The sequence below is a fragment of the Schistocerca piceifrons genome, chromosome X (genome assembly GCF_021461385.2).
Source record: "Schistocerca piceifrons isolate TAMUIC-IGC-003096 chromosome X, iqSchPice1.1, whole genome shotgun sequence".
NCBI classification, from domain to species: Eukaryota; Metazoa; Arthropoda; class Insecta; order Orthoptera; family Acrididae; genus Schistocerca; species Schistocerca piceifrons.
Window position 1 is genome coordinate 350,556,700 of NC_060149.1, and position 12,619 is coordinate 350,569,318.

The 12,619-nt window shown below is 41.6% G+C and overlaps 1 protein-coding gene across 1 annotated transcript in view; it reads right to left on the reverse strand.

Moving 5' to 3' along the window:
* The window catches only part of LOC124722880 (vacuolar protein sorting-associated protein 13A-like), a 752,258-nt gene that overhangs the window by 534,878 nt on the left and 204,761 nt on the right, over window positions 1-12,619 (reverse strand). Inside the window, exon 16 of the mRNA XM_047248017.1 lies at window positions 321-650. Within this exon, the coding sequence (XP_047103973.1) occupies window positions 321-650 (330 nt within the window). The remainder of the gene's footprint in view (window positions 1-320; window positions 651-12,619) is intronic.

Here is a 12,619-nt window from a genome sequence, read left to right on the forward strand (position 1 = left end):
TATCCTCTCACTGTTCAGTTTCCAAAGGAGATCCATCTATGATTCAAATAGGTCAACATCTGATATGATAATTCTGTCTTAGCACCTATTGCGATACATTTCTTGTGCGTATGGAAGTTCTGATGCTGTGTGAAATTTTCCAATAGTCCGAGGATTCTACAATAAGGGTATTGTTTTATAATACACAATCTACCCTAAAACTAGTGCAATCATGTTCAAATTACCTTTTAAGTTATAAAATAAGCCTTGTATAAATTTCTAATCAGTTTGTTTTGTAGAGCTGAGATAATCACTTAGCAAATATATTAAATGTGGCTTACCTGTCAACTTCTAACAACTCTGGTTTAGGAGCAGTTTTATCAGACATTTCTGGAATCTTCTTTTCATGTGATAATTCAGACAATACAATTACTTGTTTAATCCTCTGAAGCTGCTCTTTAGATGGTTCCTGATGGATCCTATCAGTATAAAAATATTTAGCTACAGAACTGTCATCAACAGTTTCTTTATCAATGCTCAGTTCCAATTCAGAAACCCTCAGTGTATTTGGAGAAGGCAAAGGCACATTATCCAGGAAATCCATAACCATTCCTAGCTTCCGATCTGACAGATTTAGTTTCAGACTTGCCAAAGATATATTCAACTTAAACCTGAAATTAGGAAAAGAAATGAGACTTTTTTATGACAGAAATTTTTCACTGCTTTGTGTAATACACTGAAGTTTCAAAGAAATTGGTATAGGCATGCATTTTCAAATACAGAGATATGAAAACAGGCAGAAAACGGCACTGTGGTCGGCAATGCCTATATAACACAAGTGTCTGGCGCAGTTGTTAGATCAGTTACTGCTGCTACAATGGCAGGTTATCAAGAATAAATGAGTTTAAACATATTGTTACTGTCGGCACATGAGCGATGGGACAAAGCATCTCCAAGGGGATTTTCCGATATGACCATTTCATGAGTGTACTGTGAATATCAGGAATCAGGTAAAACATCAAATCTCTGACATCACTGTGGCCGGAAGAAGATCCTGCTAGAACGGGACCAATGATGAATGAAGAGAATCATTTAATGTGACGGAAGTGCAATCCTTCTGCAAATTGCTCCATATTCCAATGCTGGGCCATCAAAAAATGCCAGTGTATGAACCATTCAATAAAACATCATCAATATGGGCTCTTGGAGCAGAAGGCCCACTCGTGTACCCTTGATGACTACATGACACAAGGCTTTACACCTTGCCTGGGCCCATCAACACTGACAGTGACTGGAAACATGTTGCCTGGTTGGATGAGTCTCATTTCAAATTGTATCGAATGTATGGACATGTACAGGTATGGAGACAACCTCATGAATCCTTGGACCCTGCATGTCAGGAGGGTACTTTTCAAGCTGGTAGAGGCTCGTAAATGGTGTGGGGCATGTGCAGTTGAAGAGATATGGGAAACTTCACATACCTAGATACAACTCTGACAGTTGACATGTGCGTAAGCATCCTGTCTGATCACCTGCATCCATTCATGTTCATTGTGCATTGCAACAGACTTAGACAATTCCAGCAGGACAATGGAACACCCCACACATCCACAATTGCTACAGAGTAGCTCCAGGAACACTCTTCTGAGTCTAAACACTCCCGCTGGCCACCAAACTCCCCAGACATGAACATTATTGAGCATTCCTGTGATGCCTTGCAATATGCTATCCAGAAGAGATCTCCAATGCCTCGTACCTTACGGATTTATGGACAGCCCTGCAGGATTCATGGTGTCAATCCACTCCAGCACTGCTTCAGACATTAGTCGAGTCCATGCCATGCCGTGTCCTACAAGATATTAGGCAGGTGTGCCAGTTTCTTTGGCTCTTCAGTGTATATGCTTATTATCACATGATAATCACAGCATACGAAAATATTATATTACTTCTGTCTTTAATTTTAATGTTTGATTAGCAAAAACTTTCTACATTACAGATCAGTTTCCTACAACAAACAATTAAAAGTAATACCTTAATTTTTAATAAGTTCAAAACACACACACACACACAAACCATGCAGTATAGTCCACCAGTCCTACATAACTAATTATTGGGTTGAACACCACAGTAAAAGATTATATTACTTTTGTTACCAGTTACATGTGTCATTGCCATTATCATTATCCTTATTATCATAATCGTCATCATCTATTTGAAGTACTCCCATACTGTAACTAGACAAACTGATCACTACATCAGCAATATGATCTTCCCGAGCCTTTCATTCTTTGCAGTTATTACTGGGTGAGTTTTACTGGTAATGTGATCTATGGCACCAAAATTATATGCTGGTGCCATTTAAATTGGTATGTTTGTACACCACGTATCATTTCTTCTACATGTCACTGTTTTCATATATTTTCATTTCTCACTCTGTTCATCAAATTAAGCAGCTTAGGGAACATAATAGTATCATCTGTGCACTGTTTATTTTGGTTTCATTATTTTGAGGATGACTCCAACATTTACTCCCATACAGAAGGGCCCGATTTGATGACACATGCTGCAAAACGATTTTTATTTTTTCCTCATTTGTTTATCAACATTTCTTTGAAATATTGAATGTAATTTATCATACTTTGTTAAATTCTTGTTTATATCTTCCTGGCTTCTAACTATCTAAACATACAAAATCAGTTACCTATTTCATTATTCTTTTATCGATTAAAATATTTATGAATGAAAAATGTTTTCCAGTTATAGCCTTTACCTTTATTTTAGTTTTCAAAATTTTGATGTTGCACTTTAGAGAATATTTTGAAGTTTATGTGTGAATGTAGATTTTCCCCGATTATACTCCAGATGAAATCTTGGGCTTTCAACCAGGTGGATACAATGAAATTCCATGATGTTTTGATTGAATGTCGCTCTTATCATCTTCTGGCAAAGTGTGAAGATCATGTAGGTGGCACATATGTACAGGGTGATGTTTCCCACAATGTACAAATTCTACAGATTGGTCTATGGGAGGATATGGAACAAGAAAGGTCTAATTAACTTATGTCCAGAAATGGATTGTTTCCATGCTACAGACCATTTATTGAATTATAATTTGTCACAGAGACTGCAGTCCAATACGTTCTGTACTATGCAGCCACAGTTACAGTATGCATGGTTTCCTCCTACACAGTGGTACTGTTCCTCATATGTCATGCCCTAGCACCCTCTCCTCCCATAGTAATTGGTAATGTTGTGTCCAATTCACTTCTCTTGCTGACCCACCTTGTAATGCATGTGATACAGCATTGTACACAATGGTTCCATATTCAAATTGGTAGTTTGCCAACATGGCATTTACTAACAGAAAGGCAAATGGCAGTGGGTGGTGAGCAGCAAGGTTGTATCAGGAGACCTATCCCCATTGACAAAAACCACAGCATTGAACGTTTGCAACCATGTTTCACATTTGTCTGAAGCAGGGTCATTTCGAGAAACAGGAAATCCTGGAGTATGTATCTGAAATGTTCAGACACCAGACTTGGAGGAACCTGTGATTATCACTGTGGAAGACGACTGCCATGTCAGTACCAGGCAGTTGGCCCACCAGCACAGGGTAAGCCAGACTACTATTATTATCACTTACAGCATGTGCAGGGCTTACTAGTTACAGACTCTGGTTTCTTCACCAGGCAACCACGATTCCAGGATTTTTGTCATCCATCCTATTCACAGATGAGGCCACCTTTACACGGACTGGTATCTTCAACTTTCATAACAGTCATCAGTGGGATAGTATTCAGAACCCCCATGGTACAGTGACAGCAAGACATCAGCATTGGTGCAGCCGGAATGTGTGGGCCGGAATAATTAGCGATCATATTTTGGGACGTCTTCCTTCCATGTCACCTAAGAGGCCGGAATTGTCAGCGTTTCTTGTGAGTGACTTTGCCTCCCCTGCTGGGAGAAGGGCCATTGATGATTGAAAGGATTATGTGGCTGCTACATAATGGTGCTCCACTCCACTTTGTTGTTAACATTCAGATGCTTCTCAGTCATGTCTTCCCTGGTCAATGGATCAGACGAGGGGGTCCAGATGAATGGCATGCTCATTCACTGGATCTCAACCCATGTGATTTCTGCTAATGGGTCCATCTCAAAAGTATCATGTATGGAGAGCCCATTCCAGATGTGGAAACACTGGGACAACATATTCATGCTGACTTCAACGCTGTTTAGATGCAGCCTGGCTGATGCGAATGTGTGAAGCAGAACATGCAATGGTGCATACACGCATGCATTGAGGCACGTGGAAACCATTTCCGACACATACTGTAAGTGTGGTTGCATGCTACAGTGCATATTAGGCTGTAGTGTCTGTAACAATATATGACTGAATAAATGGTTTCTAGCATGGAAACACCGGCCACGGTTGCCGAGCGGTTCTAGGCGCTTCAGTCTGGAACCGCGCGACCGCTACGGTCGCAGGTTCGAATCCTGCCTCGGGCATGGATGTGTGTGATGTCCTTAGGTTGGTTAGGTTTAAGTAGTTCTAAGTTCTAGGGGACTGATGACCTCAGATGTTAAGTCCCATAGTGCTCAGAGCAATTTTGAGCATGGAAACCATGAATGTCTAGACACAAGTTCATTACAGCTTTTTCGTTTTGTATCCTCTCATCGATTAATTTCTAGAGTTTGTACATGGTGAAAAAAATCACCCTGTATATACATAAGCAGTGCTCACTTCCCCACATCCCTTCCCCCTGGCACGGTATTAAGCATCCTGTAGTGCTGCTATCACAGAATTCCATGCCAAACTTAGCGGGTCCTGTCATCCCTGTTGATGAGATTGTCATAGAGTCTTACCTCACCAAATTCTTTAATAAAGCTCTCCCAGGAGCCACTAGCTCAGCACAACATTTCTGTTTTCTCAAATATGAACAGATGTCCTTTGTTGAAACTGTGTTCTGCCACTGCTGACTTACCTGATTTTTAAGTTTGTATACGATATTTGTAAAGCATCTTTGTTTTTAGCCATTAGTATCTCATCATCAGCAAATAATAATATTCACAACAAAGTACTTTTTTCATATTTACACCAGGTGGGTTTGTTTCTGCCCACTCCTGGATCATTTAGTCCATACAGAGAATAAACATTGGTCTTCCATACTCCGACTCCTGATGACTGATGCTCGTCCTGGTGGTGATCTTCTTAGAACTTCTTTTGCCGCTACACTCTTTGTCACCTTTCCGCTTACTGCCTGTTGCCGGAGCTTTGAATTTACCCTGGGTGGCAGAATCCTTGTAGGGCTTCATTCAAAGGACGTGGACCGTATCTCTGATCTTTCATCATCTTGCGTTGCAGTCAAAATCTTCAACTTCGCAAGTAACATCAGACAACTGTCTTACAACCTTATAAGGTCCTAAGTAGCGCCTGAGGAGCTTCTCAGAGAGACCAACCTTCCAAACACGAGTGAAGATCCAGACGAGGTCACTAGGCTGTTAGACAGCAGTGGCTCATGTCATACCTTTGGCAATCATTTTCTTGAGCCTGCAGCGTGCGGAGTCGAGCTAATTGCCAAGCTTTGTCAGCTCTGGTTAACACCTGGCTGATGTAGTCATTGTCCATGTCATCAGGAAGTAATGGAAACACAGTGTCCATCATCGTAGTCGCCTCACACCCATGCACCAGGAAAAATGGTGTAAATCCTGTGGCATCTTGTTTGGCGGTGTTGTGGGCAAACATCACAAAAGGCAGCACCTCATCCCAGTTGCTCTGCTCAACACTGACTAACACTGATAGCATGTCAGCCAAGGTCTTATTAAGGCGTTCAGTAAGCCTGTTAGTTTGCAGATGGTAGGCAGTCTTCATGTGATGAGTAATGTTGCACTGATGGTTTATCTCTCAATTTAATACAATGTTTTTGATGATAAATTTGGTTACCTCGGATGCTTTGGCTGTTTTCACGGATTTTGTAATAGCATAGCGTGTCAGATAATCAGTGCAAACAGTAATCCATCTAATGCCACTGGCAGACATTGGAAATTGTCCAAGGAGGTCAATCCTAACATGCTGGAAAGGCGTTTCGGCTGGTGGAATTGGTTTGAGTCAGCCAGGTGGTTTCTGAGGAACTGCCTTTGTCCTCTGGCACTCTCTATAGTGCGACACATAGTGACAGACACTCCTAAATAATCCTGGATGAAAAAATCTCTTGCGGATTCTATCATAAGTCTTAATAAATCCTAAATGTCCAGCCTCAGGTGTGTCATGGAATTTCTGTAGAACATCTAAGCACATGTGTTTAAGAATCACTGGTAGCCACCTCTTTCCAAATGGATCAAAGTTTTTCTTGCAAAGTAATCCATTAACTACCTGAAATTGTTCTTCCACATCCTCTGGCCAATTTAAGGCAAGCGTAATTTGACATATCTTGGCATCCTCATTTTGCTCAGCGGAAAGCTCCTGGAGTGCAGTGAGACAGTCACTATCTTCATCAAAGTCTTGATGGTCTTGCACAGGGTTTCTTGAAAGACAGTTGGCATCTTGGTGTCTTCTTCCACTTTTGTACACTATAGTAATGTCATACTCTTGAAGACATAGCGCTCACTTGGCGAGTCATCCTGTTGGATCCTTAAGACCTGTCCAGCAACAAAGTGAATGATGGTCTGTAACAACTGTGAATGGCCCAGATCACAGCATCTGTGTGTAGTTCTGTAAGTGCTCTCTCATCATACAGACCAAGTACAGGTTCAGGTGCCAGAGCTTTTTACAGCACATCGAAAGAATTTTGTTCAGCACCACCCCAGATAAATTTAGCATCAGCTTTTAACAACTCTTGGAGGGGCCTGGCTTTGATACAAAAGTCTTTGATAAAACGACGGTAATAAGAACATAATCTGAGGAAGCTTCTTACATCTCTAATACTTTTAGGAATAGGGAATTCCGTTATAGATCTCACTTTTCTGTTCTGGCTACACATCTTCGTTTGACACAAGGTGTCCAAGTATTTTGATTTCTTTTGCTCCAAAGAGACACTTTCTTGGATTAAGTTTCAGTCTGCCTTGTTGGAGACACTTAAGAATGGCCCTCAGTCTTTTTATATGTTCATCAAATGTCTCTGAGAACACTATAATGTCATCTAAATAACAGAGACACATCGTCCACTTCAGATGACAAGATTATCCATCATCCGTTCAAATGTCGCTGGTGGATTACGCAAACCGAACGGTATTACCTTAAACTCATTCAGGCCCTTAGGGGTGATGAATGCAGTTTTCTCACGATCAGCCTCATCTACTTCGATTTGCCAGTATCCTGAGTACATGTCCATGGTTGAGAAAAACTTAGCCCCCTTCAGACAATCTAGTGTATCATCAATTCATGGACGAGGGTAAATGTCCTTTTAAGTTATGTTATTAAGCTTTCTGTAATCTACACAAAAGTGCCAACTGCCATTCTTCTTCCTGACAAGGACCACTGGTGACAACCATGGGCTCTGCGAAGGCTGAATGATGTCATTCTTCATCATTTTCTCTACCTCGCTGCGAATTATTCAATGTTCCGTTGCTGACACATGGTATGCTCTCTGGCTTATTGGTGGACGGTCTCCAGTGCTAATCCGGTGCTTCACCATCGATTTGTCTAATTTGCTCTTCACCCGTAGACTGAAGCATTCAGAGAACACTTGAAGACTGGCAGTTTCTCTGTTTCTATTATGCTCAGCTGTTCTTCAATTAACGGCTCAGTGTTTGCTACACACATGCATCTTGGTAGGATCTGTGGTTCTTGATGACAGTTAACTATCCACGGTTCACCGAATCCATTCTTAAATGAGACGACAGAGGCTGGGATGACCAAGTTATTCTTCAGTGGTACGCTTCTCTTACATTCCACTACAAGATCCATGGGTTGACACATGGCATGACACGTGACAGTTACCTTTCTAGCGCTGACTGCAGGAATGATCACTTCATCCAGCTCACAGTCTCCACACACCCGGATGTGCATCTTCCTGTCCACAGCATCTCATCTCATCTAGCATAATCTTCGAGCAACTACAATCTATAATTGCCTGAGAAGCTTTCAAAAAGTCCCATCCGAGAATGACAACATGACTGCACTCTTGTAAGATTAATTGTATGGGCTGTGTATGGCCACTTATACCCACACGAATGGTACATCTTCCTGTAGGTTTTACATATTTCCGATTAGCCAAGCGGCTATCTTGCAGCGATGGTGACCTACGTCATCCTGCACACACATCTTCTTGTTAATCTTCGTCATCCTGGAGTTGGCGTCAGCTAACATCAGTCTGCTGTCTTCTGGTGTGGGTGGCATTAAATATCTGCCACCTTTCTCAACAAGAGCACACCACATGTCCTGGTTGTCCACAGTGGAAACATACTGGTTGGTTATATTGGGTCCTCCAGACATCAGTCTTCCTTGGTGCCCAAACAGGTTCCTCATGAGGAATTCTAGGAACATAACTCCACCTGGGTCTCGACTTTTTCACCATTTTAAAGGGAAATGAAGGATGAGAGATTGGGTTCAATGTCTATTCCACTTCCGTCCTTATGACCTCTTGAAACGTTTCAGTTTTTTGCTCACTGTGCATACCAGGTGCCTTTTGAACTTCCTCTCTCACTATCTGACAAAAAACACTTTTGAAATCAGTTGCTTCCTCCATCACAGACATCGATACGATGCTTTGAAGCTGTTCAAACTTCTTGCGTGTAATTCGTTTTAGATGCATTGTCTTGAGATACCAGCACAATTTTATGAAGTCCTCTGCTGTCGACACCTCCTTCAGGAGTAGGGCTTGATACGTGTCCTCAGAAACACCCTTCATGAGATGTGCAATCTTATCTTCCTCCTTCATTCAAGGATCCACTATTTTACACAGCCCCAAGCCGTCTTGAATGTAGGATGCTGTAGTTTCACCTGGTCCCTGTGCCCTGCACTTTAATTTATCTTCAGCCTTGCACTTCTGTCGTTGTGTCACCGAAATACTTATGCAGTTCCACCTGGAATACTTCCCAGCTTGTGAACTTCTCCTCATTGTTCTCAACACGGTGTCATCCTATTTGTTAAATTTGGCTATACGCTCATACACCTTCATCCACTTGTTTGGATCTTGGCCATAATTACCAGAGAACCTGGAAGGATGTCTCATGTGGTGGCACACAGTTGCTGTCATCGTAATGTCCTATTCTTCTGCAGTCTCCGGTAGATTGCAATCTGTTGAATATGGCTTGAACTCGGGTTTTTTTCCATGTAAACGGAGGCTCTGTCATGGACTGATGGGAGCCATTGTGTTGTCGATAATGTGCACTATCACAAGTTCCAATACCCAGTGCCTCCACCAGAATAGTGTCACGTAGAAGAAGGTGTAATTAGAGGAATGACGAACACTAACTTCACTTAACGAAGGTTTATTCATCACTTGCACATACAGGAGTGTGGAGCGAACTGCCTCCAGCCAGCACACATACATTATATATACAGCTACAGAACATTCCAGTTCACTGATTCTTGACATTTGTGGATACTTCTGGAATGTACTCAAACCAAATATAGAAATTAAAATGGTACAGTCCAGGTGAGTTTTGAGCTCCTGCCCCTCCATTCAACATTTAGACTCATAACCACTACACCACGGTACTACTCAGCTTCTTCTGCGACAATATTTTACAGGAACTTTTACAACAGGTATGTTTTGCAGAGATGGAATTTTGCTACAGAAAGATAAACATAAAGTCCTTTATTATTACTCTAGCACTCCATAAAAAGTATGAAGATAGATGCCAATTATTATCAAATGAAATCCTACTTACAAAGTTTTAAGAAAGATTATTGAGTGATGGATCTAAGAATATGGTACAACCCATTACATGTCACTCACATAGGATTTACAAAGGCAGGATTATACTAATCAAAGCTCACACAGAGGCAATTAAGCAGTAATTCACCCCATATTCCACACACAAATGGGATGGTAAGAAAACCTAATAGGTGGTACAACAGAAAGTACCCTCTGCCTTGTGATTCACAGTGGTTTGGAGATTATGGATATTGATGCAGAAATGGATAAACTCAGTGATGAGGCAAGTCGTGGCTCGGACACTGGGGTGGGCGAGATTATGCAAGGTGTCGAAAACCAGACGGCACAGTGTGGTGGGAGAAAAGGCTGCAGAATTCCCGCAGGAAAGTCACACCACACTTCGTCCGAAATGCCAGGGAACTTAGCCTTGGTAAACACAAGGAAGACTGACTGCGGGTCTGTGAACAGACCCTGAGTGTCCTCGTCTGAAGCCTGTAGAGCGGTGAGGTCGGATCAATCGATGATACTTGAAATGGCATTGATCCGAGAGGAAATCTGCAGGGATGTTCTCTGTGCCTTTGATGTAGCATACATCTGTAGTAAATTGGGAGACCAGGTCGAAGTGGTGGAAGTGTTGGGGGGGGGGGGGATCCTCTGGAGGGTTGCAGAAGGCATCTGCCAGCGGTTTGTGATCAGTAAGAATGAAGAAAGGATGGCCCTCATTGTCAGTGTGGAAACGTTTGACAGTCTCGTACACTGCCAGAAGACCTTCATCAAAAGCAGAAAATTTTTTCTGTGCTGTAGACAGTTTTTTGGAGAAGAAATGAAGTGGTGAATGTGTGTTGCCTTTGCTCTGTAACACTACATTTTGCGAAGTTCAGAAAAAACTGCATTTCTGCACACCATCTAGAAATTCTGTCTAAGTCATCTTGTATACTCTTACAGTCACTCAACATGTAAGAGTCAGTATTTGTGACTTAGCATGTAGTCTTGACCCATAATCACGGGATACCTTGATACATTTCTTGAATTACTCACTAATACAAAATGTCAGCAGCTGGCTGCTATTCTGTTTGTGGGATATCAATCAAGCTAACTAAAATTTTTGTGAAGGTTATCGACATCATTTGTTCCCTACTGTTAGCTCACATCACATTTTACTTTTGTAGTTATCCTGAGTTTGAGTACATCAATCCACTGTAGCTTTAAGAACCCAGGTAAAGAATGAAGAACAACAGGTGTAGCTTTACCTCATGTTTTCCTTGTCTCTTCATCTAATGCCCTCTTCCCTTGCACCTTATCCCAAATGTCCACTTCCTTCCCTCCTTTTGCTCTTAGGCTAATTTGTTGCGTGCTATTCCTTACACTGCCACATTGTTCTATTACATCGATCTTCCATTTTCTCCCCATTCCAGACTAGGAAAACCAGTTTTGTAAAATAAGAAAACAGCAATAGTAGGGTGCTGCGTGATACAGTCACATCAATTAAATATCTTAACATTGCATAACATATACATCATCCACCCCCAGTAGCTGAATGGTGAGCATGACGGATTGTCAATCCTCTGGGCGTGGGTTCGATTCCTGGCTGTGTCAGGGAATTTTCTCTGCCCAGGGACTGGGTGTTGTGTTGTCCTCATCATCATCCTCATCGACTGCAGGTCACCAGAGTGGCATCAAATTGAAAGACTGGCACCCAGCAAATGGCCTGCCCAGCAGGGGGCCCTAGCCATACGAGGGCAGGGGGGGGGGGGCAAAAAAAGTAGCATATACATAATGGAATGAGCACATCAGGTTGGTAGTAGGGAGAGTGAACAGTAAACGTCATTTAATTGGGGGAATTTTGGGAAAGTGTAGCTCATCTATAAAGTAGGCGGCATATGGAATGCTAGTGTGACCCATTCTTGAATACTGTTCAAGTGTTTTGGATCCCCACCAGGTTGGATTAAAGGAAGACACTGAAGGAATTAAGAGGCATGCTGCTAGATTTGTTACAAGTAGGTTCGATCAGCATGCAAGTATTACAGAGATGCTTCATGAACTCAAATGGGAATCCATGAAGTGAATATGATGCTCATTTTGTGAGGTACTGTTGTAGAATTTTAGAGAATTGACATTTGAGGGTGACTGCAGAATGATTCTACTGCCATGGACGTACATTCCATATAAGGCCCACACACATAAGATGTGAGAAATTAGACTCATATGGAGGCTTTAAGACAGTTTTTTCACCCCTTGCTGTATTTGCGAGTGGAACAGGAAAGGAAATGTCTAGTAGTGATACATGGTACCCTTCATCATGCACCATACGGTGGCTTGTGGATTATGTACATATATAGGGATTTAAGATGAATGGTGAAATGATAATGGGAGAAATGAACAATGTTTTGACAACCATCTGAATTTTCACTAATGGGTGCAGTTACTGATGATACTACAGTATGCTTATTTCAGCACTGTGGGCTTCAACCAGTCCTCCAACGGCCTCCACAGCTTTACATACTAGGTTCACTTTACTAGACTTAATCTTACTAAGGTCAGCTTCTTTAAAATTACTAAGTCTGTTTTGTTGCTTGATGCTCGTGTTTTCATTGTTTCAATTCCTGGTCTGTCTGCAATGTTACACATTCCATATATGTCTTTTTATAACAATGTGATTTGTTTATAAAGTGATGTGCATGTTTTGCTGCTTACTTTAGAACTGTTCAGTTATGATAGTCACTTGGAAAATCGGAAGATTCACAATATCATACAACTATGAGCACAGAACACACTACAGGGTGTAATCTTGGGCATTAATTAATGGTCATGTAAAAAGTGTT